Source organism: Lissotriton vulgaris, chromosome 2_1 (assembly GCF_964263255.1).
Source record: "Lissotriton vulgaris chromosome 2_1, aLisVul1.2, whole genome shotgun sequence".
In the NCBI taxonomy this organism is placed as follows: domain Eukaryota; kingdom Metazoa; phylum Chordata; class Amphibia; order Caudata; family Salamandridae; genus Lissotriton; species Lissotriton vulgaris.
The window spans coordinates 240,197,662-240,224,158 of NC_141687.1; the positions used below are offsets into that span (position 1 = coordinate 240,197,662).

Genomic DNA, 26,497 nt, shown 5'->3' on the forward strand with positions numbered 1-26,497 from the left:
AGACTTCCTGTTATCAAAGCATTTATGGTGGGCTTTAAAAGAGTTATACCACCAAGAATTCCACTGGCACCAGTGTGGAATCCTAATGTTGTACTTACAAGATGTATGGGTCCACCCTTTGAACCACTACAGAAGTGTCCTTTACAGTTTCTCTCTTGGAAAGTTGCATTCCACATTGCAATCACTTCTTTAAGGAGAGTTGGTGAGCTACAGGCATTAACTTGGAAGAACCCTTCTTTCAGCTGCATAAACATATGATAGTTCTTTGCATCAATCCCAAATTCCTTCCCAAAGTGGTGTCTGCTTTCCATATTAATTAAACAGGTGTGTTACCGTGTTCTTTCCTCAACCTGATTCATTAGCAGAACAAGCTCTTCACACACTTGACGTCAAAAGAGATGTATTGTATTATATCGAAAGAACAAAAGATTTTCCTAAAACAAAGCAACTGTTTGTTTCATTATATCACCTCACAAAGGCAATCCTATTTCTAAATCAAGCATTTCACGATGGAATGTTAAGTGCCTTCAAAGTTGCTACGCAAAAGCTAAAAGAACTTTATCTATACTCACTCCCTAGAGCGCATTCCACTCGCAAAAGAGGGGCATCTTTGGCCTTTTTCGGTAACATTGCTATAGCGGACATTTGCAAATCAGCAAATTGGTCTAAATCATATACATTTACCAAACACTAGTGTGTGGATGTACTAGCACACAAACAAGCCAATGTAGGGCAAGCAGTGCTAAAGACACTTTTTCAGACAACTGCAACATCTACTGTTTAGCAAGACAGGATGTTTTTATTCCTGGTAACGTTTTACGTCTGAGTTGCCTTGACTGCCAGGTATTTCAGCCATTCTTCAAACAGTGTTATTTATTCTGACAAAATCGACATGGATGATGGCATTTAGCTTTTGTGCCTTTTCTCAGCTATATCCTTCTGCCTATCTAGGTTTGAAAATTAACGTTTGTGTGTTTGGAGTGTTAGCACAATACAACTGGTAGCAGATTTCTCAGTTGTTGTCCTCTAATAGCATCGTATTTGCACTTTAAAGCATGCACTCTTGTAGAAATAGAGGGACTACCTTATTGCTGGGAAAATTTGAGCCATTTTCATACTAAGACATCTTGCCAGGACATCTTGAAGCTTAGTAACACAGCACAGTACAATCTCTTTTCATACCTTGGATTGAGTTGTGATGGTGCCACTTTTTCCCTCAGGACGTCAAACTTCCTGAAAATTCTGCTAGTTTGTTATTCATTCTGGAGGTTGGGCCCCTCAGTTCATTCTCGACAACAAAGAGGTCCATATATAGAAAGTAGTAAATAGTTGATGTCAAGGTGGAACACTATTTCAAGCTACTTAGTCTAATTGTCCGTGAACATAGAAATAAAGAAGATGGATACTAACTTCACTCCTAGAAATGAAGATTCTGCAGTTGGCACTCTGAGAGGTCATAGTGTCCAACGGTATGTAGTTGTGAGAACCCGTAGAATAGGAGCAGCAATGTGTTTGACTTCCATAACCTTTCTATTTCCAAGCAAATTGTGCTGTAATAACACTGGCATCCTCTTTCTACAGGTATCTATCCCTGAGCTGCAATAAAATAAGTTGCTTACTAGTTTAGGAATGATTCAAATGGTTCCTGTGTTTGAGCTTTCTCAATATGTCAACAGGAATTTCCATAGTTTTCAGGCAATTCCCCAGTGTGAAAAGGCATACAAATATTTTTTGATGAGTAATTCCTGCCGTAACTTCATAATTGAGTTATTCTGAATAGTTACATTAGCTCAAGAACGTTTTTAGCAATTTAGCCACCCAGGGACTAAGTGACGCTAGCCACTGTTTTTTTTTTCTTCTGGATTTTCATTCAACTTTTTTGTCACATGTTTCATAATTTCTGTCATTTTTGCATCTTTTTAGATCACAGCATGTGCTTCCGAAGTCCTTAGGTTTTAAGAGGTAGATGAATGTGTCTTACTCCATATATTGTGTGTGTCGTGTAAGGGTCAATCTTGACTCATTCTTGCATGGCATATGTTCTTTGAAACATCCAAGATATGAAAGTGAAACTTTTTCTGTCCCTTTTATGGATAAAAGGTTTAAATGACAGGTGACTGACATGCCGCAATACTATTCCTTAACCAGAAGAAAATCTCCCTTCCACCACTCTAAAAAGCGGAAACGCACACACCCTAAAAGAGTGATCCACCTCTTCTCACAGTTAGAAAATCTGACTTCCATAGCAATTATTTACTTATAACAACTTTTTATTCTAGTTGGACAGAGTTCGAGAAACACAGGTGATCTACTAGGAAGTACATTATCTGCCAACTGGAGGAGCAATAAGTGTTTACATAAGCATAGAGGCATTGATTAAATAGCTCCTTTATTCTCAAGAATCTCCATTTGTGTATAATTTGTAAGATTTTTGGGATTAACAATACTGTTATGACTCTTGCGCCCATCTGCACCATATCTCACTTACCAAGGTTTTGGAGCAGTTAATCACAGAACAAAGTCAAAAGCTCTTAACCAGCTGTTAGTAAAGCAGCTTGATTACTCAGTGTACTAGGGCATAAGAAACACTTCCAAAATTAGCATTTGTATCATAAGATTCCTAAAGATGTTTTGAATCTTGTTGCTTATTTGGTTTGATCTATAAATTTGATTGTTGGGCTTAAACTAGGCTTTGCACAGTGTTCTCTAACCACCAGTAGAATCTGCCTGAAAGTAATGCCTACTTTCACAAATATTTTTGTGCTTCATGTGTGCATGCACCTTATCCTACAAACTCAGATCTGCACATTTCCAGCTAATTGTACCCAACTAGCAAAAATGTGTCAGTTTCCAGGAATTGTCTATTTTATTGAGAGATTATGCATACAAGGCAATTTACTTTCATGTAACTATATATATATATATATATATATATATATATATATATATATATATATATATATATATATATATATATATATATATATATATATATATATATATAATTTGTTTTCTTTTTTAACTAAAAGCCAAATGAGTCGGTTAAATAGCAGACCCACAACAGAGCAATCCTAACTAAAAGTAGGAAAGAAGGAGTAACCTTTACCTGTCTTACTGAGGTAATATAAATTTTATGGTCATGTTGTGTTCCCTAGCGAGTACCCCACCGACTCCATGTACGAGTTAAAAGTGCATGTAACTTCCCTCCTGTACCAGCTATGAAGACGCAAATACATTTGCGTCCAACGTTAACTTGTCCTCTTTCAGACCCACCATGAATGGGTTTGATGGTCCGTTCCTAAGTATGCTATGCCAACGTCTTTTTGAAGTATACTCCTACGTTTTTCAGCCTGGCTGAAAGTAGGCCCTGAATCTCTGCCACCGAGCCTCTTTTTCTGGCTTCTGACTGCGAGGGCCTCTGCCCAAGCAGCCCCCGTACCCGTGAACTCTGACTTATTTCTAGCGCGGCCCTCCGTGCTCAGCTCAGCCTGCTGCCTGCCAAGATTGACTATAACCTTCGAGTTATCTGTTTTCCTCCCCGAAGATACATTCCAGCTTGCTAGCTTCAGTAAACATCCTTCCTCAGCTACAGGGCTAAAGGGCCGACCTGTCTTTATGCAAGTAATTCATAGCCTCTGTTGCCATGCTTCCATGGAAGGCCCCATGCCCCCACGCTTCTCATACAGACACTCAGGCGCTTATACACGCACTCACAGCAAGTATAGAATAGCTTCTGCTCTAGAGACCTTTCTGCCCAGATAGCTTAGTTCCTAAACATCAGATATCAGATATGATAGAAGCACAAGTTGATCTGACATGCCAGACTTCTGTCTCTTTCCGCCAGTGTAAATGTCAAGTCCCCTGCACCCCGTCTATCACACGTCATGCAGCTGCGCGCGCATCCAAGCTTCCGATTTCCGCTGACATTGCAACATTCTGTTAGCACCACCCCTTGGTGCCACCCACTTGCGTCACCTATCAGTGACGTTTCTAGCACACACGCCTAGTTACGCCTAGTTTACGCCTCTTGATGATGTACTAGCACCACGTGTATACTGTTATCTTGTCTTCTCTCAGCTGTTACGCCTCTTACATTGAACATTATGATGTAAATCAAGTATATAAGCTATGTATTGTCAATAAACGACGGCGCGCTCATCTATCCCTTCTGACATCCTGTGTGGTGGTCAGAACATGATATCCTGATTCCTTTATGAGGAATAAAACCCTTAGAAACTCTTACACCACGGACTCTGTTTTCCTTCTTTCCGATTGAGTTATTATTGATTAAGTACTTACCTGCATAGAAATTAAGAGAGTAAATTAATTATTTACATCATTTTGGCGCCCGAATAGGGACCCCTCCCCCACCTCACGCGCCGGAAGGTGCGTTGCAATCCGTGTCCCCTGCCATCAGTTAGACGGACAACACGTGTACTGGCAGGATTTCCTGCATCCCCCTCTGACACACGGAGGTGACGAAGACTGCGATCAGTGCCCAGACGAGGCGGTGAGGAGTGCGGAGGATCCCGACCAGAGCCCAGCCGAAGGAAGCAAGGTCCGAGGTGTGAAGAGGCCCACCAGTTTTCCGAAGTTTTCCGAAGTTTTCCGAAGTTTTCCGAAGTTTTCCGAAGTTCCGAGTCGAGTCCAGTCGAGTTTTCCGAGGCCTTCTGTTTTCCGTGCTTCCCGGTGAGTACCATTGCTGGGTCGTATCTAGACGGGTTTGGGTACGCAAGTCCGGTCTGCACTGTTTTTAGGCAGTGTATCTGTACTGTTTAGCAGTATATAAAGTATTCCGAATTTCTGCACTGTTACAGCAGTGTATCTGTATCGTTGAGCGGTACATTCAGAGTAAGGGGAAATTAGCTATGTCTTTAAATGTTTCATGTAATTAATGTCGTGGTATGAATGTGATTGTTTTTGTGCATTATTGTGTTCTTGTATAAATAGTTACAGTTGACATTAAGTATCAAGGATCAAGCATTCCAGTATCAAGTAGGCACAATGCCGTTTTTCAACAAATTAAAGCAGATAGGAACTAGGAAAGGGATGTTAGAGGAAGAGATTCCAATCCCCCCTAGGGACACTCCAGGTAATTTCATGTATAATAAGCATGGCATAGACGCCATCTTGTATCTAGAGTTATGGACCGATTATACCAAGCACTTAGAGGAAAGATACCGATGGCCAGTTAACGGAACATGGGATGCCGAGTGCATCATAAAGGTAGAAGAAATATTACGGAAAAAGAAAGCTAGACAATCTCAGAAAGACGCCATAGAATTTTGGCGTAAGGAATCACGTAAGCGTGCTGATAGAGCACTCCGTAGAGAAGACAGGCTTAAAGAATCAGAAAAGGCCCAAGAAAATGAATTAGTTACTGAGGGAATTCGAGTAAAAGTAGAACAAATAGATCGAATCCTAAATGGCAAAGTGAACAACATGTATCTTTTGGCCGATGGTACCCCTGACGCCATTTCAGAAATACCGAAAAATTTGCCGTCACCATTAGTTCCAACTAAAGTAATGCATAAGACTACTAAAGACATATTCCTAAATTCATATCTCGAAGATGTAGCGCCAGCTTACACCAATCTGCCTGTTCGTGCCCTGCCTACTGACAGGGCCGGGGGTGGTACTGCCCCCCAAGATCACTCTCAGCCGACACCGAAAAAGACTAGTTCCGTTCCGCCAGCTCCGCCACTTCCCTCACCTAAAACTGATCTGCCGAAACCACTTCAATCAGATCCTACTAAAAGACAAATTCAGATACTGACTACACACAGAGATAATGCCCAAGCTTCCGCTTCAGGAGGTGCGACCGCGGGTCTCCAGACCCCGCCACCGACTCACAGATTAAATCTCAGAGGTATGCAGAGTCCTTTTACGCACAGATCCCCCCGTTCTTCTAATTCATCCCGTCTTGATGCACTAAAAGAAAATATGTCAGTTTGTAGATATGATCCAGAACCTGGACAGGACGACTTAATGATATTAGCGTCTTTACGGTTAAGATCTGCTACTGATAGTTTGTTATGTTATGCAGGAATGAAGGAGCACCTAGATAGAATATATGAGTTCGTTCAAACGGGAAAGGACCCCGACAGTATTAAGGATGCCCTGGAGAAACAGAAAGTTACCATGCAAGCACTGATACTACGATTTTTCATAAATTGTCTAATAAGAGAACGAGACAGGCCCGGAACAGATCAGAGTGAATTAGATGCATTGAACAAGTGGGGTCAAAATATAGCCGATGGAAAACATGACAGACAAAATTGCATAGAGGCCATGTATAAAAAGATTAAGAAAGCAGTGATAGCAGTACACGAGAAAGAGAAAGAAAAGGCTCCCTCCGAGGAGGAAGAAGAATCTGAAGAACCAGAACCAACTACAAGTACTATAGCATATGTAGGTAGGGGAAACTACCTTAGGAAGGGTATCCGTCCAGAAAGCAAGAGAGTTTTCTTCTCTGCCTTAACGAATCCGAATTCTGCTGAACATCAGTTCCAGGAAACTGATAAACGGCTTCGAGATCGAGTTGGGTACCATGTACTCAATTCTATGGATGAACAAGAATTAGCTCGATCAGCGGTATCATGGGCCGAAAATGCAGACATATATAATGATGACACCGTAGCACAGACATTTCTGAACCTCTCCCCCGACGAACAGAAATTAGCAGGTATATATATGATTCAGCACCTTCTCATTAAGTACAGAAAACATTATTCCGATCCAGGTCCCTTACATGAGACACTAGAAGCACTACTGATGGATAGATGGAGAGGCCTAAGCACTAAATTAGTTCAAATAATTCTAGAACAACGACGCAGATATGATACTTTTGTAAGTCCTGAATATGTTCCCGCCCCACCTCCAGAAAGGAAAATGTACCATATGCAGTGCGGGGGTGGTATTGAAAGTCAGAACCCCTTGCGAGAAGTGCACCCTGTTATGGGTGAGGATAAAATTTTGAAACGCGTGTATGTACACACGCCTCTGACTAAATTAGAACTGTTAGAAATGAAGAAATTAGTACCGTGCCATGATAAAGACCCTGCAGGTTTTCATAGAGAGCTCAAAGACATGTTACTGATGGGGGACTACACATATGATGATATCATGAAAATGTTGAAAGTATTATTGCCTACGGGTATATTCGAGAAATTAAAGGAAAAGGACTGGGAGGTGGGAGACGCAAAGATTGCCTGGGCAGAAATAGAGGATGAAGAAAAGAAACGGGTTCCAGGGTTAGGCCTTGGGGACAAAACTAAAGCATTACCAGGTTTAATAGTACAGGTCCTGCCCAGATTATTGACAACTAGAAAGGAGGATTGGGATGCAATCTCGTCCTGTAAACAGAAACATGATGAAGATACTAGCGACTTTTATTCAAGATTCGAGAAATGTTTTATTATCAATAGTGGCCTCCAGCCAAGTAGCGAGTCGTACCCACATCTTTTTGTATCAAAGTTAGTCGAGAATTCCCTACCGTTAGTTAAAAATAGAGTGTATAAAGTCGAGAGTACATGGCAAGCAAATACGCCATCCCAGATGTTACAAATGTTACAATATCACCAGAATAGAATTAGGGAAGAACAAGATCAGGAACAGAAGCGCATGAAAGACACGAAAATGAAAATGTTAGTAGCCCAGACGGTCCCATCCGACAGTCACAGGAAAGGTACGACCCAGACAAGTCACGCCGCAGCTCCTGTTAAAGGGACATGCAATTATTGCAAGCAGCCAGGTCACTACGTACACGAATGTGCAGTTCTGAAACATAACATAGCGACAGGTAAAACTAAAGAGAGACCGCATCCGCCTAGACAAGACCATAACCAGCATCAGTCTACACAGAATACACAGCCCATGCATGCATCCGCACAGACAGCACAGACCGTAGCAGTACCACAGCCACAGCCCATTGCTGCAACTCAGCAAGTCTCACAACAGATGTACCAGTATGCCCAGTCTGCTTACCCCGAATATTCCCGATATACATGAAACAGCCTAGAGAGGGAAGGTGGCTTGCCTCTTATCGAGATTCCTGTAGATCAAGAAGGTCCTTATGTACACAGTCAAGTATTGGGGAAAGATAGAAAGTTTTTAATTGACACAGGGGCAAGTCGCACTACAATAAGTCATGACGAAGTTCCAGGGGCACCCCTCTCAGGCTCACAAAATGTTTCCCTTGGTTTTTCAGGACAACCTATTGTAAATGAAGTCTCAGAACCAGTTCCCCTGGCTGTGGGTCCATTATCACGCGTTACAGACCTGTTACTAACAAAATCATGTCCGGAAAATCTGTTAGGAATTAAAACACTGAAGGCTCTAGGAGCCATAATATGCTGCTCCCCGGAGGGAGTTAGACTCTTTCTGCGGGATTTCAAGGGTCATTACGTCCTTCGTGAGTTTGACGTCAGATTGAAAAATGTACCTGATTACTTGTGGGCAAAAGGTCCAACTGATGTAGGATGTATGCACATTACACCATACCGCGTTACCCTCAAGGCAGGTGTTGTATTACCCAGAATCAGACAATACAAGTTACCACCCGATGCTGTAGCGGCTTTACTGAAAATCATTGAAGAGCTCATTGCCCAAGGAGTGGTCGTCGAGACCGACTCCAATATCTGTAACTCACCCATCATTCCGATTCTTAAACGTACTGATCCCAATGCACCGCCAGTATATCGGCTGGTGATTGATCTTCGAGAATTGAATAAATGCATTATCCCACAGTATCCTGTGGTCCCCGATATATCATCTCTCTTGACTGCTATTGATTCAGAAGCAACGTTCTTTACTGTAATAGATCTCAAGAACGCCTTCTTCAGCGTGCCTATTGATCCAGAGAGCCAATATCTCTTCGGATTCTGTTTAAATGGACGCAGTTTCAAATTTTCGCGCGCACCTCAAGGATTCACAGAAAGCCCCAGCATCTATAGTCAAGCACTGAAAAGACAACTAGATTGTATTCAAATGCCAGTTAACACCGCTTTACTACAATACGTCGATGATCTGCTGATCACCGCACGAAGTGAGCCCGAATGTGAAAAAGCATCACTGACAGTTTTACATTTCCTGGCCGACAAGGGACACAAGGTGTCTCCTTCGAAGCTACAATTCTGTGTTCAGCAAGTTGTGTACTTGGGTCACTTACTGTCCAAAGTGGGGAGACAGCTCACTCCCGATCGCATTCAGTTAATTGTGAACATGCCGCAACCCAAGACACAAAAGGAAGTGCGGGCCTTCATAGGCCTCACCTCGTACTGCAGACAATGGATTCCCCAGTATGCATTTCTAGCTAAACCACTCATCCAGTTAACGACACAGGAGGCAGCGACTTCGACTGTCCTCCCTTGGACTCAGGAACACACACAAGCTTTTGAAGAATTAAAGAAAGTTTTATGCCAAGCACCAGTTTTAGCGACACCATGTTACAGCAAACCGTTTACACTTTTTGTTACAGAACGTGATGGCACAGCGTTGTCTGTCCTCACTCAAGACCAAGCAGGTTCACATAAGCCTTGTGCTTATTTTTCTAGTACATTGGATTCAGTAGCTCAAGCACTCCCTGCGTGCTTAAAGTCAGTAGCAGCAACAGCGTTAGCAATAAGACAAAGTGATTCAATTGTTTTAGGTCATCAGTTAACAGTTCAAGTACCACATTCTGTAGAGGTTTTGTTAAACAGAACCCAGACTCAACACTTAACTATAGCACGACTGACAGGTTATGAATTAACACTATTCCAGCCACACATAGAAATCAGACGTTGCAGCATCCTGAACCCCGCAACACTGTTACCTACAGTTATGACAGATCCAGCTCCGCATGATTGTATAGAAATAATTAATGCAGTAACTAAGCCTAGACGAGACTTAACAGATGTCCCATTGACAAATCCAGACCTGACACTTTATGTGGATGGTTCATGCATGAGAACAAGTACAGGAGAATTAGTGGCCGCGTACGCCGTGACCACTGAAACTGAAATTAAAGAAACACATCGTATTGACACCCTGTCTGCTCAAGCAGCAGAGCTCATCGCTCTGACTCGAGCTTGTATTCTAGCCAAGAACAGAAATGTTAACATATACACAGATTCCCGCTATGCCTTCGGAGTTGTACACGACTTCGGAGTCCTCTGGCAAGAACGAGGTTTTCTGACTTCCCACGGGGCCAAGATCCAACATGGCCCCCTCATTCAAGCACTGTTAGAAGCAATACATTTGCCCTCGGGCATATCAGTCATGAAGTGTAAGGCACATACTAAAGTCACAGATTCTGTTTCCCAGGGTAACGACCTGGCAGACCAGACAGCAAAACATACAGCATTGACTCACACCCGGACTACTGATGTGACAAAGACAATAGTACAAACGCAGTGTATGACAGTTAGAGATCCCGCCCTAGACGTAATTGACATCCAGACACATGCTACTCCAGAGGAGATAAAGAAATGGACTGAACTAGGAGGGATTCAGACAGATCAAGGTTGGGTGACGAAGGGAAAATCTATATGGTTTCTCCCCGACTCAATGGTTCAAGTCATGATAAATACAGCACATAGTCCTGCCCATCTTGGAGAGAAAGCCATGTTAGACAGTTTACAGAATCTCTGGTACAACAAACACTTACGAGCAGCAGCAAAACAGAAAGTGCGTACTTGCATGATCTGTTGTCAGTTCAATCCAGGTAAAAGCGTCCCTGTTGAGCAAGGTGGATTTCATCCTCCCGATCACCCTTTTGAAGTCCTCCAGATGGATTATATCCAGATGAATAGCTGTAGAGGATTTAAGTATGTCCTTGTAATTGTTTGTGCTCTGTCCCGCTGGACCGAAGCATACCCAGTCCCAGACTACACTGCTCCGACCACTGCCAGACAGTTGGTTCGTGAATTCTTCCCACGGTACGGTTTGCCCCGTGTCGTGTATTCAGATAACGGACAGCCGTTCTCGTCCGAGCTGATGAGACAAGTTTCCCTCTTGCTAGGATATCAGTGGAGGTTCCACTGTGTCCGACATCCCGAAGCAGCTGGCCTTGTAGAAAGGCATAATCAGACACTAAAGATCCGTCTTGCCAAGATCTGTCAGGAAAAAGGGGTCGACTGGATAGTCGCCCTGCCCGTGGCACTATTCTACATGAGAATGGTCGCCCACTCGAGATCAGGGCTATCCCCGTACGAAGTGGTCTTTGGCAGACCGCCGAATATGTGGGGGACGCCCGTTCCGAAAAAGATAACTGATATTGATTGTAACATGTTGACAGATTACCTTGCCTCCTTGATGTCTGCACTCCAATCATGTCGTTCACAGGTTGCCGCAGCCTTCCCTGACAACACCGATGTAAAGGCGCATGAGGTCCGCCCAGGTGACCTGGTAGTCGTCCGGAATTTCGACCGGAAAAGTCCGCTGGAGCCCCGCTGGAAGTCTCCAAAGACCGTTCTGCTTACCACCAGGACCGCCGTGAAAATCGAGGGGAGAAAGGGGTGGGTCCACACGAGTCACATCAAACTATGCAATGAACTAAAAAACGGACTGAAACAGGACTCTGACTCGTCCACCCCCACCAAAGACTGTGTTGAAGCACAAGACGTTACTGTGCCTAAAAGAGAAAAGACTCCTCAAGAACTTTACCGAATGAAGCTTCGATCTAGCAAGTCAGACAGTTTAATTGTTTAAGTCCTCCCTTAGGTGAATCGGTTAAATAGTTTCTGACATGTATCCCCTAGATCGAGTTAGAGAGAGAGAGGAAAAGAGAAGAACATATTGCAAATCACTTCGTAGTCACTGCATAGTGACACTAATAATCATGTTTATTCTGAGTATTCTAATTATTATTGCCAGCATTCTGCTTCCTATGTACTGGCCTATTTTCAGGCGTGAACAATCTGCTTACAATGTCTCTGCTGAACACACTTTTAGTGAACTTCCTGCACATGAACTCTCTTACAGACTTGCGCTGCGCAACAATACATTCATTAGTATGTTACACCATTCCCATCAGACAAATAATGCTACAGACTGTTGGATATGTGGCCGACTCCCTCCCTACCAGAATTACAAGGGAGCTCTGCCTCTCTTTCCGTACCCATTCACTCACAATGGCTCCTGTGGAGCATGGTTTAAAATAATTAATTCTTTAGATCCTGATATTGCTGTTTTCAATGGGGGCTGGGTTTGGGGAAACTTGAACTTAGTCCTGCTCAACGTCTGTTATCCTGATCAAGAAGGACTTCCCACTCGAATAGGAACTGATCTAGAAAATGAAGTATATGGATTAGGTAATTACACAATTAGCCTTATGATCCTCACTGTTGAATCTGAAACTGCTCCAGTTCTGCCCCATATGTTAGTATTACCAGTCACAGGTGAATTATGTGTTAGCAAGAAAGGTTCAGTACACGTAGGTCATAGTAAATGCACTACTGTGGTCGAGTTCAGTGACCATGGTAAATCGTCCTTTAAAGCTATCAGTCATTCCTACTTTGTTTGTGGTCATACCGCATACATACGTTTGCCCCCAGATTGGGATGGTACCTGTTACATTGCCTTCCTTCTGCCACCTGTTTTCCTAGCTCCTCCTGATTACCATAGAAATACGAATCTAGCACCGAATAGACCCAAAAGAGATATTCCCCTTGTCGACTACACAGAAACGGCATGGGAACAGTACACTGATTTCAATAAAGGATTCTTTTTCTTCCTAGGACCTGTCCAAAACAGTAAATTAATACGCAGATTAACGAGAACACTTGAAGCAGTAGTGAACGAAACTGCCTCCGCTCTAGGTAACTTAACAGAGGAGCAGTCTGCTATACGGACTGTTGTCCTTCAAAATCGTCTTGTGATTGACGTCATCTTGGCAGATAGAGGTGGAGCTTGTAAGGTCATCGGGTCAAGTTGCTGTGTTTTCATTCCACAAAACGCACCATCTGTCTATCAAGCTATCACCCGTTTACATAAAATTGCAAATCAGATACATCAGAATCCAGGCATCTGGACTTGGTCCGGTTGGTTCTGGACTACGTTGACAGCTTGGGGATGGAAGATCTTATCGTTCCTAGGCATTGGCCTTGTTATAGTATTCAGTTGTTGCCTGTGCCTGCAGTGTGGGCCAGCGATATGTGGACTGTGTGCCACATCCTGCATTGAGCATTCCAGTTGCCTCTCAAACAGTCAAAGAAAGAAAGACGAACATATAATGTTACAAGAACAAACAGATCGATTTATGAGGATCGATATATCATGAAGGGTCCGTAGGGAACAAGGAGGGAATGAGGTAATATAAATTTTATGGTCATGTTGTGTTCCCTAGCGAGTACCCCACCGACTCCATGTACGAGTTAAAAGTGCATGTAACTTCCCTCCTGTACCAGCTATGAAGACGCAAATACATTTGCGTCCAACGTTAACTTGTCCTCTTTCAGACCCACCATGAATGGGTTTGATGGTCCGTTCCTAAGTATGCTATGCCAACGTCTTTTTGAAGTATACTCCTACGTTTTTCAGCCTGGCTGAAAGTAGGCCCTGAATCTCTGCCACCGAGCCTCTTTTTCTGGCTTCTGACTGCGAGGGCCTCTGCCCAAGCAGCCCCCGTACCCGTGAACTCTGACTTATTTCTAGCGCGGCCCTCCGTGCTCAGCTCAGCCTGCTGCCTGCCAAGATTGACTATAACCTTCGAGTTATCTGTTTTCCTCCCCGAAGATACATTCCAGCTTGCTAGCTTCAGTAAACATCCTTCCTCAGCTACAGGGCTAAAGGGCCGACCTGTCTTTATGCAAGTAATTCATAGCCTCTGTTGCCATGCTTCCATGGAAGGCCCCATGCCCCCACGCTTCTCATACAGACACTCAGGCGCTTATACACGCACTCACAGCAAGTATAGAATAGCTTCTGCTCTAGAGACCTTTCTGCCCAGATAGCTTAGTTCCTAAACATCAGATATCAGATATGATAGAAGCACAAGTTGATCTGACATGCCAGACTTCTGTCTCTTTCCGCCAGTGTAAATGTCAAGTCCCCTGCACCCCGTCTATCACACGTCATGCAGCTGCGCGCGCATCCAAGCTTCCGATTTCCGCTGACATTGCAACATTCTGTTAGCACCACCCCTTGGTGCCACCCACTTGCGTCACCTATCAGTGACGTTTCTAGCACACACGCCTAGTTACGCCTAGTTTACGCCTCTTGATGATGTACTAGCACCACGTGTATACTGTTATCTTGTCTTCTCTCAGCTGTTACGCCTCTTACATTGAACATTATGATGTAAATCAAGTATATAAGCTATGTATTGTCAATAAACGACGGCGCGCTCATCTATCCCTTCTGACATCCTGTGTGGTGGTCAGAACATGATATCCTGATTCCTTTATGAGGAATAAAACCCTTAGAAACTCTTACACCACGGACTCTGTTTTCCTTCTTTCCGATTGAGTTATTATTGATTAAGTACTTACCTGCATAGAAATTAAGAGAGTAAATTAATTATTTACATCATTACCACTCTTTGCATTAAAGGAATCGGATATGAGATAAACTTCGCTTTCTTTCTGTGTACTACATGTAGCACATGCCACCCACACAAATGTTCTTTTCTTTTTTTTGCCAAGTATTTTTTATTAACATTTACTTAAGAGAAACACATTGCAGGATAGTACATGTGAATTGGCATTGTTTCGAGTGTTTCCGATCTGTGGAACCACGGTCATGGGTTGATTGTTATCTAATACATAGTATAATTGCTGACATAAACTGTATCACCCAACTTTGCATGTCCATTCACACGAAGATACATCGCCTTCCCTTTTGGTTGCCACTGTGTTAACTACTGGTTATAATGCTTAATTTCTAACTGGGGAGTCTAACTGGGGTAGTGTTCATAAATTCAGAGGTCTATGTATCAGATAGGGTTTCAAGGCTTCTGCGTATTCTTCTGTGTTTACGTGTGAAGTCAATGGGTTGGGACCTGCCCAGCCTCTACCGTCTATCTGGTTGATCTAGTATGTGAGTGGTTGCATTGTTGTGCCCCGGTGCGCACTTGAAGTTATATGGGAGCTACTGTGTGTGTTGTTGATCTAGGCCTGTGGTTGCGGGGTTATCAGGGTTTATGACGGGGTGTCGGAATTGTCTGGAGTTGTTTGCTGTTTGAATTGGTGTAGCAATAGGGTCCACTCCATGGATATGGGGCGCTTGCGTATTTCCTTTACCACCTCCTCCCTGAGCGTTTCCTCCTCTGCTGCTGCCCATTTGTTCACTGCTCCCACCCAGGCTGCTCTCGGTGGTCCCCCAGGAGGTCGCCAGTTCATAGCTATGCCTCTTTTTGCCAATAGTGTTGCTAGCAAAGCGAAGTGGTACTTTGTGCTGTTTTCGTCTCCGGAAAATTCCTAGTGCGCAGGCCTCCCATGTGTTCATGTTAGGAAGACCCGTGAGTTCCCTGAGAGTTTTGTGAATAGTGTGCCAATATGGTCCTATTGTAAGGCAGGCCCAGAACAATTACACTAATTAATGTTTGCTACTCTTTTGAAAACGTACTTCTTTTTTCTCAAAAGTCAATTTTTCTATTGCTTTATAATGACCATTCAAATGCCACTGTCCACTTCCCTGATCTTGGTAGTTATTATGTAGGTGTTAATTGAATACTGAACTGAGTCATGGTGAGTAATAATTTGTCAAAAGCTTATCAAAATATTTTTCAAGCCCCACCTAAAATGCTTCATATAATGGTTGTCTGTATAGCTTCTTGCCCTACTTCTTAAAGCACTGTGGAAATGCACATCATCTTGGCCATTCCTGAAACTGAACAGATTGTAACGTATTTCTCCATCTGTCAATCAGCTTCACTGGATTCCAATTTAAATACATTGTATTTATGTCCTTCGCCATTGTTCATAGGGCTTCCGATGATCATGGCATAAACTACCTCAGTAATACATTTGTGAAGTTCAGTCCCTTGAGGAAGATTTGTTCATCTTACACTCTGCTTGTAAATATTATATTCCTCCAACACACATCTGGTCAGCCACATGTTCAGAATGTAAGCGGCTTGACTTGAGAAAAGTCTTCCTCTTCAGATCTCTAGTATGTTTGATCATCTTTACTTTTTGTAAAACCCTGGCTTTACGGGTAACAGTAAGTAATGTTTCTGCCATCCAACTCTTCCATTATATGTACACCATTTGGTGAATTTGTAATGCCATAAAATACCTATCTTATAGCCAATCGAGCTTGTTGAAAATGTAAGCTTCCAAGACACTGAACAATGGTTTTCTTGACTTTGATTGTTGAAACCTATCTTGTAGCAATGATTGCCACCAACCCATGGAAAACAAAAGCCGTCACTAAATAATTATAGTAAAATAGATACTTTCTTCAGCTTAGTTTCTTAGATGTTCAAACCACAACTTAAAGATGTGTTTACTGGAGACAATCTGGATCCGTATTTTGTCATTTCACTTTAAAGTTTGGAGATTTCTAAGAGGATATCCATCGTAAGAGAAGTTGTCCTTTGAACTTTAAAGTGTCATTCATTCTTTAATTTATACCTTTATTACGTCACACCTAAAATTAAAAAGTCATCATTGAAAATAGAGTAATTGGAATTATTTTTTGAGCAGCACTTCCTCTGTGCCCAACTTGAAAGTACAACCCAACAATCTTAGCTGAACACAATCAGCAATAAACTGCAGACCCACCAATCACTGTGAGAGCAGAACTGTTCTGTATTGTGCAACTTCCAAATGGCAATGGAAAACCAACAAACAAAAACGGGCACACATTCTCAATCACTGTCATTTGTTATCTACAATGCACACAGTGAATGATTGTTTTTTGCTGCTGCATTAAACCTTGCCATACTTTAGTTGTGCCTGGTGGCATAATTGTTTGAAACAATTGTGGCAAGAGGACATTGATATAATATATAATATAATATTTACATAGGGTTATTTGAGACAGTTTCAATTACATCTGTAGTTATCACGAAGAATGCCATTGTGAAGCTGTATACAAGCTGTCTTTGTTAAAATGATTAAATCTAGAGATGGATTACCTTGTATTATCTCATTTTGAAATGGTAATCGTTTTGCTCATTGAAGACCTGAAAATGCTCTCTTTAGTCATTCCTCAATTTCACGCAAATTAGGATTACTAGGCACAATAAACAGTTCATGCAAAGTGCTGCATAACAACCTTAATTACAGAAAATGTGGTTTAAGGGAATGCAAGGCGTAATATCCCTTTCCACAAATCCAAAGCCATGATCTGTGTTTTTTTTTTTTGTGAAGCATTATCGGCCCTGACTAGCACTTCGACAAAAAATACCTAAGCTGATAAATTGGGTGCATGTCTTTGTTTTTACATCAATAAAAAAAGATGAGCTTTAATTCAGCTATTGGTATGTCTGGATGGTGTCCTACTACCAGCATTGTCATTTGTCATCAGAATGACTAGGCAACATGGACAAGTCTGACTTCTTGTTAGACAGGAATGAACCATATCTAAGGTGAGTTCCATGCACTTCTTTTTTATAGTGTTAACAAGCAGGCGAAAGAAGAGGTAGGTTGGATTGTTCAAAGTCAAGTTAAAGCAGGTCTTAGATAACGGGGCCTGATTTTGCCCTAGTTGATAGGATCTGAGAAGTAAACCTTCTCATGGTTACTGTCTTCTTTACAGATTCACAACATCTTGAATTCTCCCTCATGTCAGAAGGGGACTTCTGATACTCATTCAACTCTTCCTGCCCTCTGCGCAACCAGAAGTGATGACGACGTGAGTATATTTGCTATCTGAGCTTCATTATCTCAGTAACTCTTCTACATCAATGGACTCTGGGACTTTGGAACACTGGAAACGTTTCAGTAAACTTTACTCGTAAGGCCGGTGATTGCTTTACTTTTTGGCCAAAGTAAATTCCCCACTGCATGCATCGATTTCTCCTTTTGTTTTTTCCTTATCCTTGATCATCCTCAGAGTCTACCTTCAAAGAAGGATTTAAGAGGAGTTGCCACACTGGTTCTGGGTCAGTATTTAAGCATCTCCAGGGTGGAGTTATGTGCATCTTATAATTGGTGCCATACCCATTCTTCCAATCTAAGGGCTGAGCAAATGCCCTCACACCATTCTGCAGTTAGATTTCCACCCTGGGTGTTCTCAGTAGTCAAGAGCTTTGCTCAAAATGTATTGGATTTTCTGGTGCATGACCCTTTTTCCTCTGCATCATCTTAAAAACATTTTTAATTCTCAGAACAATTTAATGTTTTGATATTAGTCCATGAATACCAGTGGCTGCATCATCTAGTCTTGTGTACCACTATTTATTGGCCGTGTGCAGGCTTTCTCTCCTGCTAGCCCAGGGTAGTGTTATGTGTTTGCCAAAAATAATTTCCTCCAGTTATAGTAAATACATGGGCCAAGCATTACATTAACTCCTCTACTACTGTACCGCGTATTTCTCTTCAGCCTCCTTCTATATATGATTTTTGTACATAATGCATTTCAAGTATCAATAAAGACCAACATCTTTTTTCAAACTGATACACGATCAAGAATTTAGCACATTCCGAATGGTATAATTAGTAATATACATCAATATTATTAGAAACGTCATATGTCAAAGAAACTGCCGATCGTACATCTAAGCTACTGTAATTGGACAGACTCCCACATTGTATTAACCTGGCTTTTACATATGATTTTGTACTTGCCAGTCCAAGCCTTGTCCAAGGTGTTCTAATTATGGCATTCTTCAGTGACAATCTGACCTTTATTACAGGCATGGCTGAGTCGCACCTGCATTTCAATTACTATAAAAAGCATCATGTTTATGTAATTGAGAAGAAGGCAGCTTCCAATATGTACTATATGCTCACAGATCATTTCTTTTCAATGTTACCAACCGCTTGGTGGGATTGTGTAATATCTTTGCACATTTGTGGCACCTGAATTTATATTGCGCTGCTACTCTCTTCTGTATTTAATAGGACTACAGAGTCATTAAGGATTATGGGAAAAATACACAAATATATTTAATATGAATGAATTTTGGGTTCCAGGGTTCTTCTCAAAGAACACAAGATCGTTATGATTTAAACATTGCTACAGTTGTTGGTTTATGTTAAAAATGTATGCCCATAACCATTGTATGTGGTTATGACAGACTGACGTTAATGCTTGTTCTCATGTAACACATATACAAAGCATATTAGAGAGAGGTAATCTACTTAGCTCATTTTGAGGCCTTACACTTGACACAGGGAAACGAAGTGTTAATTTCCAGTGATAGCCAAAACTGTTTCGGATACCAGTGCCAGAATCTAGAAACTCCTGTTATCTATGTAATCATCCACTCACTAATTGTCCATGTGTCTAAAGCTAATGTATAGATGTTTTCATGTCCTTCCACGAGGTAGAGGAGAACTAGATATTGGTTTATTAATTGTGTTTTTGGGACAGTCATTTTTCTAGCTGTTTGCCTAGTTTCCTTTTTCTGGTATGCCAGTTAATATACAGAGGCTTCAAAAGTCAGCTCAGGGCCATATCAAGAAGCAAACTACTCTGGTTACTTTGGTCCCTGTGGCTACATCCATTGCAGTATGTGTGTGGAGGTTCCCTTGGTGATATCTTTCAGGTTTTTCTCAGTCCAGGTTAAGTTGCTGGATATACAGTATGAAAATGAAAACCTTCTGTGAACAAGGCTTTTGAGATATTTAAGATAGTCTTGAACTCTATGGTGTCAGTACATTCTCTATATTATTCATGGGTCCGAAAGCTCTTGCTTTTGGCACAGAATAATAGGTCCATGCCACCTACTTATTGACAACTTCAAGATTCGAACTTAAGATACACCCTCAGGCATGAGTACAGAAAGCATCTCAGAATCTTGCTGCACTGCCAGCACCACCAGAGAGGCAACTATCCAGTTAAAGTGCTTTATAAGCTTATGAGCGCTGGGATGCCTCCGGGTAGCCATGCGCTATATAAATACCACTCAATTTGAATTCAATTACTGGAAACCTCCTTAATTTGATTTCAGCATTGTGAGAGGTGGCTGAATTGTTTCTTCTTGGACTGGCGGAGACTGACTTGTTGGTCAACGGGTTATGCATAATATTAAGCAGGGGTACAGTCTATTCTGCACGTCCTCAGGTATACATACATCCTCTTATGAAATCACCAGTACAGACAAGAGTAATAGTGCAAATATTACAGAACAGAATTATTAGACATGATTTTTCTAATACCCAGAAGAAGGAGGGCAAATTAAGCTCCCTATGCATGAATAAGATGTGATGGAAAATGTATATTATATTTATCCTAAAATTCTGTTTACTTAATCCTATATATTGCGATTTCAATGCAGGCCAACCATTAATAACAGTTGCTTCTACTTGAATTGACTTACAGGAGAAATAATGAATTCTGATGGAGACTTCTAACTGCAGATCCTTGCTTTGTGAATTTTCCCTCGTGTCAGACTGGATGCGGAAACTTTTGGTAGCAGTTCCTTCACCCATCAGTAGGTGGTGTTGTGCTGACCCTCGTCTGATCAGTTCAGCCCCGGATGTGAAGTCTGGGCCACAATATCTGCGGCACCTAAACACACTGATGTTGGTTCTTTTCTTTCTGCACCTTTCAACATGGATGTGGAGCTCTTTTGAATTCTGTCAATGGACAGAAAATATTTATTTCCCTCAAAAATCCTCCAGTGTGCAAGAGACATGTCCCCTCCAAATGCACGTTTTAATCCCTGCAAGGACTGCAACTAACAGATGCCAGTGATAGACACCCACAGTGTCTGTCTCAGGAGCCTAAGCTCGACTTGGCATAGTGTGCCTTGTGCGCCAATATTAATAGGTAGGCCCTCCGCATACATGAAGCCATACTTGCCATTGCGGGGCTTTGGAAGAATCCAAAGCAGTCTTGGTCGAGATTGAGGGCACCGACGTGCTCTCGTTCCCAGGGCCAACCTCGTGAACGTTTATTGTCGAGGTCTGAGAGTTCTGGATGTTTCCCACTGGTTTACAGACATGTGGCAAGGTGGCATAACCCAGACTTTCTATTGCAGCACCTCACTCCAGAGTATGCAGGCGGGCACGAGTTGCCTCAACCCTAATTTCCCACAAAACCTCCACACAGAGAATTTCGCCAAGCTTATGTTTTGATCCGCCAGCCTTGTCCTCAAATCTGTTACGACCAGTTGCCTCCTTGGAAGGTACCCCCATGTTGTAGGACAGAGTGGTGGACATCTTATCATCTGTCCTAGATGATATCCTGTCAAACCTACAAAGCCTTATCATGGATGGCAGGAACATTTGGATCAATTACAAAAAACAATAGAAGAGTATCCCCTCGAAGGCAGAGAAATAATTCTCAGGACTTAGGCTGAAGTGCTCTAGTCAGCACAATATGCCCCAACATGTTCGTGGATAATGCATATCCTTGTAGAAGACCCCTCACTCACCAACCTAGTTGGTGACATGCTTCATCATCGGGGTCCCACCCCATAGGCCGAGTGCCTATAGGGTGTGCTACGACACCTGACTACAGTGGAGCTGGTTAGTATTTTCTTTTATGTGTGCATAACGATCAAAAAAGTGAGTTAAAAAGGGCCAAAACTACTCACTACAAGTATTTATTCTTGAGTGCTTGAACCCTTGTTAAAAACTGTGTGGCACCTATGCCTAATTAGGTAGACTTTGGTGTCAAAAGTAGTGTTTTAAAAATAGCTAAGTGTGCTATGTGAGGTGTGATATTTACAATGCTATTGATTAAAAAGGTCTACATGTTTCAACCATTGTATATATTTATTGGTTTTCGTCAGGACCGTGTTATTGAACTGGGTGGTAAACACACGCTAAGGTGCGTCCTACCCTAGTCCAAGTTAGGAACCAAATAAGATCTGGACAATTAGAGGGCAAACTAATTGCAATAGTGAAAATGTCATCTACAGACTTACATGCCCGTATGACCTACATTACGTAGGAATGACGAGTAGGAAGATCAAGTTACGGATTGGTGAACACAGAAGCACTATCAGGTGCAAAAAGACCAATACCAGACTCACGGAGCATTTTTTGTCCGTAGGTCACACTCCAGATGACGTTCAATGGACAATTATCGAACAAGTCAAGCCAGGAGCTAACCTGACACAACGATTATTTGAAAAAGAACAGAGGTGGGTTTACCGACTCTCCACCCACAAGTCAGGCTTGAATGACAATATCCTGTGGAACAGTGTAATGACTCAAAAAACCTGTCCTCGTATGCCATATGTACTGTGAAACTAACTATGTATTCTCAATTCTGAACAATCAGTAAATATTGCGCAACCAATCCCCTCTTTTCTGTAAAATCTCCCAATCTTATTAAGAACCCGTATGGAAGGCCTCCATACTTTCAAAAACATAAAGCTACCGCCATCTCCATGGCAACGTAAATAGTCCTCGACTTGGCTTCCGGGGACGGATAACTCCACCCACTTTTTTTCTGCTAAACAATCTGATTGGCCTACCACTACCCACGTGCTGAAACCACGTGACGTGGCCACGCCCAACCAGGAAATGCTTCGGGTTACTTTACCGGTATCCTCGAACAACCCAGTCATTCCTCGGGGTACCTCCAGCCGGAACCAAGTAGGTTTTTCCGCCTGATGATCAGAAGCTGCAAGTAAGTACCGTTGGGCTGACCTGAGTGCGGAAATGATTCCGCGGCACGATCCCGCAGGTTAAACTTAATTGTCCAAACTAAGCAACTTACATTGGGCATTTGTTCTTTATCAACTTGCAGGAAGACGGACTCTTGCCGTCTTGGAAACGCAGATGCCCATAAAGCGGTAGTGCCGCAACAAAGCGTAAGCTAAAAGCTAAAAATAAGTCGCGATTCAAGAAATGCGACGTCACGACTGCTCACAATTTTTTGCAGCCGTCCACATCGCAGCACCACTAAAATCACTCACCCATAGTACGCCGCCCCCTTTTACCCTATATTCCCAGATGCCAAAACCAGTCCGACACCTCTTCTTGGCGCTGGTTCTTTATTGATTAGGCACAGTCCGGTAAAGACACTGAAGCACTGTTGCGTGACCGCAATAGATGGACCCTATTGTCTAATTTGAAATGCTGGCATGACCCCATCTATTGTCTTGAATGGGGCTAAGATTAGCAATATGTATGTTAAATGTAGCACATGTGTATTGTCTACCCCGGTATGTGACCCCTTCCTGTTTTTTGTTTTCCTGTTTCCTTACAGGTTTTTCTCAAAAAGAAAATTGCATTATTTTACACGAGTTCGCAATTTGTGTACTCTAACTTGGACTAGGGTAGGACGCACCTTAGCGTGTGTGGACCACCCAGTTCAATAACACGGTCCTGACGAAAACCAATGAATATATTCAATGGTTGAAACATGTAGACCTTTTTAATCAATAGCATTGTAAATATCACACCTCACATAGCACACTTAGCTATTTTTAAAACACTACTTTTGACACCAAAGTCTACCTAATTAGGCATAGGTGCCACACAGTTTTTAACAAGGGTTCAAGCACTCAAGAATAAATACTTGTAGTGAGTAGTTTTGGCCCTTTTTAACTCACTTTTTTGATCGTTATGCACACATAAAAGAAAATACTAACCAGCTCCACTGTAGTCAGGTGTCGTAGCACACCCTATAGGCACTCGGCCTATGGGGTGGGACCCCGATGATGAAGCATGTCACCAACTAGGTTGGTGAGTGAGGGGTCTTCTACAAGGATATGCATTATCCACGAACAGGTTGGGGCATATTGTGCTGACTAGAGCACTTCAGCCTAAGTCCTGAGAATTATTTCTCTGCCTTCGAGGAGATACTCCTCTATTGTTTTTTGTAATTTATCTGGGGGACCAGGAGTTCCCATCTCACATAAATACTTGTAAACTTCCCTCACTCTCTCTTTTGTTATTGAAGAAAAAACATTTGGATCAATCCCTATAAAGTACGACATTCCAGTGGACTTGGACTCAAAAGACTGTAGGGCAGTATGGACCAGTGTTGTGCTTCAGTGCCATTCCTGGATCTGCTCCACGGGCTTCTCCAATAATGCCCATCAGAAATTAATGGCCAGGCCGTTTTGGAGTGGAGTGAAAGAGGACTCTGCTTTGGTAAGATTTAAATAGAGGAAATCTACTGCAAGCTCTTTAGGCCTAGATCTGGCAGTTCCCACAGCAATTTTGCCCCTTTTAAGACTGGCAGCAGATACCGGCATCAGCAGCACCAGAAGGCACCTCAACTAGAACATCAGGCCTCACAGTCCTTTTGAGGTGGAGGCCAGGGAATAAGCAAACAATTTCCAGGCCCTAAGGGGCAACATACTTCCCAAACACTCCCCTCATGCCCTTACCTCCATGCAGCCTCCACAAAACCACTTCACTATGTCTTCAGTGGCACACAATCATCTGATAAGATGTTGTATCACATCTCGCTTCCCTGGGTGGAAGGGCATCACATCCAACCAATCGGTGCCCCAAATCGTATAGCTCGGTTACTCTTGCCATTACTGCCTAATCCAGACTCCATCCAGATCCTGACTATGTCTCCCAACTTCCGTCTGTCCTGGACCCAGGAGACATTATTTGCAGTTTGAAAGGCCAAGAGCACTTTGAATGCTACGTGCTACCCTTTAGCCTTACCAGTGCACCTCAGGTGTTCACAAAGGTGATAGTGGTGGTTGCAGCTCATCTGTGGAGGTTGGTCTTCCAGTACCTTCCTATACCTTGTTGTCTTGGCAACTGAAGTTGGGCTCACCTTAAACATTTGTCAACCACCTATAGCTGGCGGCCGACCTCTTGACATTGTTGGGCATTTCCATTAACATGCCTTAGTAACACCAGACTCCTTCACAATGACTTCCTTTCATCAGGGACATCCTTTATACTGCGCTGTTTCGAGCTTTCCTTCCACTACGAGTCCAGGGCATTTAGGCTATGGTCCTGATGTTTCATTGAGACCAGCTCTGCACCTCTTGGCCTCCTGCATCCTGCTTATGGGCCACACCAGGTGACACATGTGGGCACTGCGGTAGGATATGAAGTCTCTGTGTGCCCAGCGCCAAGGGAACATGTCATATTCCATCCATTTGTCCAAACAGACTGGGAATGATCTGCAGTAGTGACTGCTCAACTGCAATTGGACAGGTGAAAAACACCTCTCACTGCCACTACAAGAGCAAATAGTCTTGATGGATACATTGTTCCTGGGTTGCGGAGATCATCTGAGAGAGATGGAGTTCAGAGGATTTTGGGCTCCAACAGAGACTCACCGCCACATCAACTTATTAGAGTTGCGAGATTCGCTTGGCACTGAAGGTGTTCCTCTGAACCATCAAGAGGAAATGGATGCAGATTCTTACAGACACTCCACGAATGCCATATGGTCATGCAATAAACAGGGCAGCGTGGGGTCATTAATTCTTTGCCAGGTGGTTCTACTTCTCCAGAAATGGCTGTACTCCCTGGATATCTAACTGATCACCCAACTAGCCGTATCTTTGAACTCCTGGGCGGACAAACTCATCCAAGGGTTTCCAGATGGCAGTAGCATTCAGAGGTGACACAGGGTATCTTCAGCAGTGGCGAGAACCGTGGTACAAACTGTTCTACATCGCAGGGAACACTCAGTCAAATGTTTGCATGTTGGAGTTATCAAGGCAGCTACCCCTAAAAGATGCCTTCCACCTGAACAAGAGCAGGACTTCTGTACAGCTTCCACCCCTACCCTTTCCTGCTCAGAGTACTGAAAAAGATCAAGAAAAACAAGGCCCAAGTCATCCTATTGGATCCGGACTGCATGAGTATAGTGTGATACCTGGACGTCTGGCAATGAGCACATATCCTCCAATTTGGCTGCTCCTTCAGGAGGGTCTCCTGTTGAATCACCAGGACCGGGTTCTGCACTCGATGCTGCACAACCTACATCTCCGTTCTTGCCGATTGAACGGCAACAGTTGATGGCTTTTGATCTCCCTCCAAAGTCGTTGGTGTAATCTTGGTAGCCAAGCATCCATCTACCAAAACTGTATACGTAGGATGCTGGGATATGTCTGTTGTCTGATGTTCCTCTGGTGACAGCCAACTATTGAATGCAAAGTTGTTTGACCTTTTCCAGTTTTGTCTTGGGCCCGCAAGGTGTTGCCGTGGCTACAGTTGAAGGTTATCCACAGCCCCTTTTTTCCTTCTTACGGTCAACTATCCATCTTCAAATCACCTATTGTGATGTTTTTGTTTAATGGACTCATCCATATGTTTCCACCAACACCTTTTGTGGTGCTGCAGTGAGACCGTAATTTGGTTCTCACATACCTGATTTGCTCACTATTTGAAACGATGCACAGTTTTTCCCTATGTCTACTGATCATCAAAACAGTGATTCTCATCACCCTAATATCTGCCCAGTAAGTGAGCAAACTCCAGCTTTGTCCATAGGGCAACAATACACATCCTTCTTACAGCAC

The 26,497-nt window shown here is 42.8% G+C and overlaps 1 protein-coding gene across 6 annotated transcripts in view; it reads left to right on the top strand.

Annotated features, from left to right (window-relative positions):
- The window catches only part of NF1 (neurofibromin 1), a 2,008,692-nt gene that overhangs the window by 1,762,717 nt on the left and 219,478 nt on the right, over nucleotides 1-26,497 (top strand). For 4 of the 6 annotated variants that reach the window (XM_086954827.1, XM_086954826.1, XM_086954828.1 and 1 more), the window contains one exon: nucleotides 17,686-17,781. The exons of the other annotated variants lie outside the window; for them this stretch is intronic. In XM_086954827.1, coding sequence (XP_086810953.1) covers nucleotides 17,686-17,781 — 96 coding nt within the window. The remainder of the gene's footprint in view (nucleotides 1-17,685; nucleotides 17,782-26,497) is intronic. 6 annotated transcript variants of the gene reach the window in all.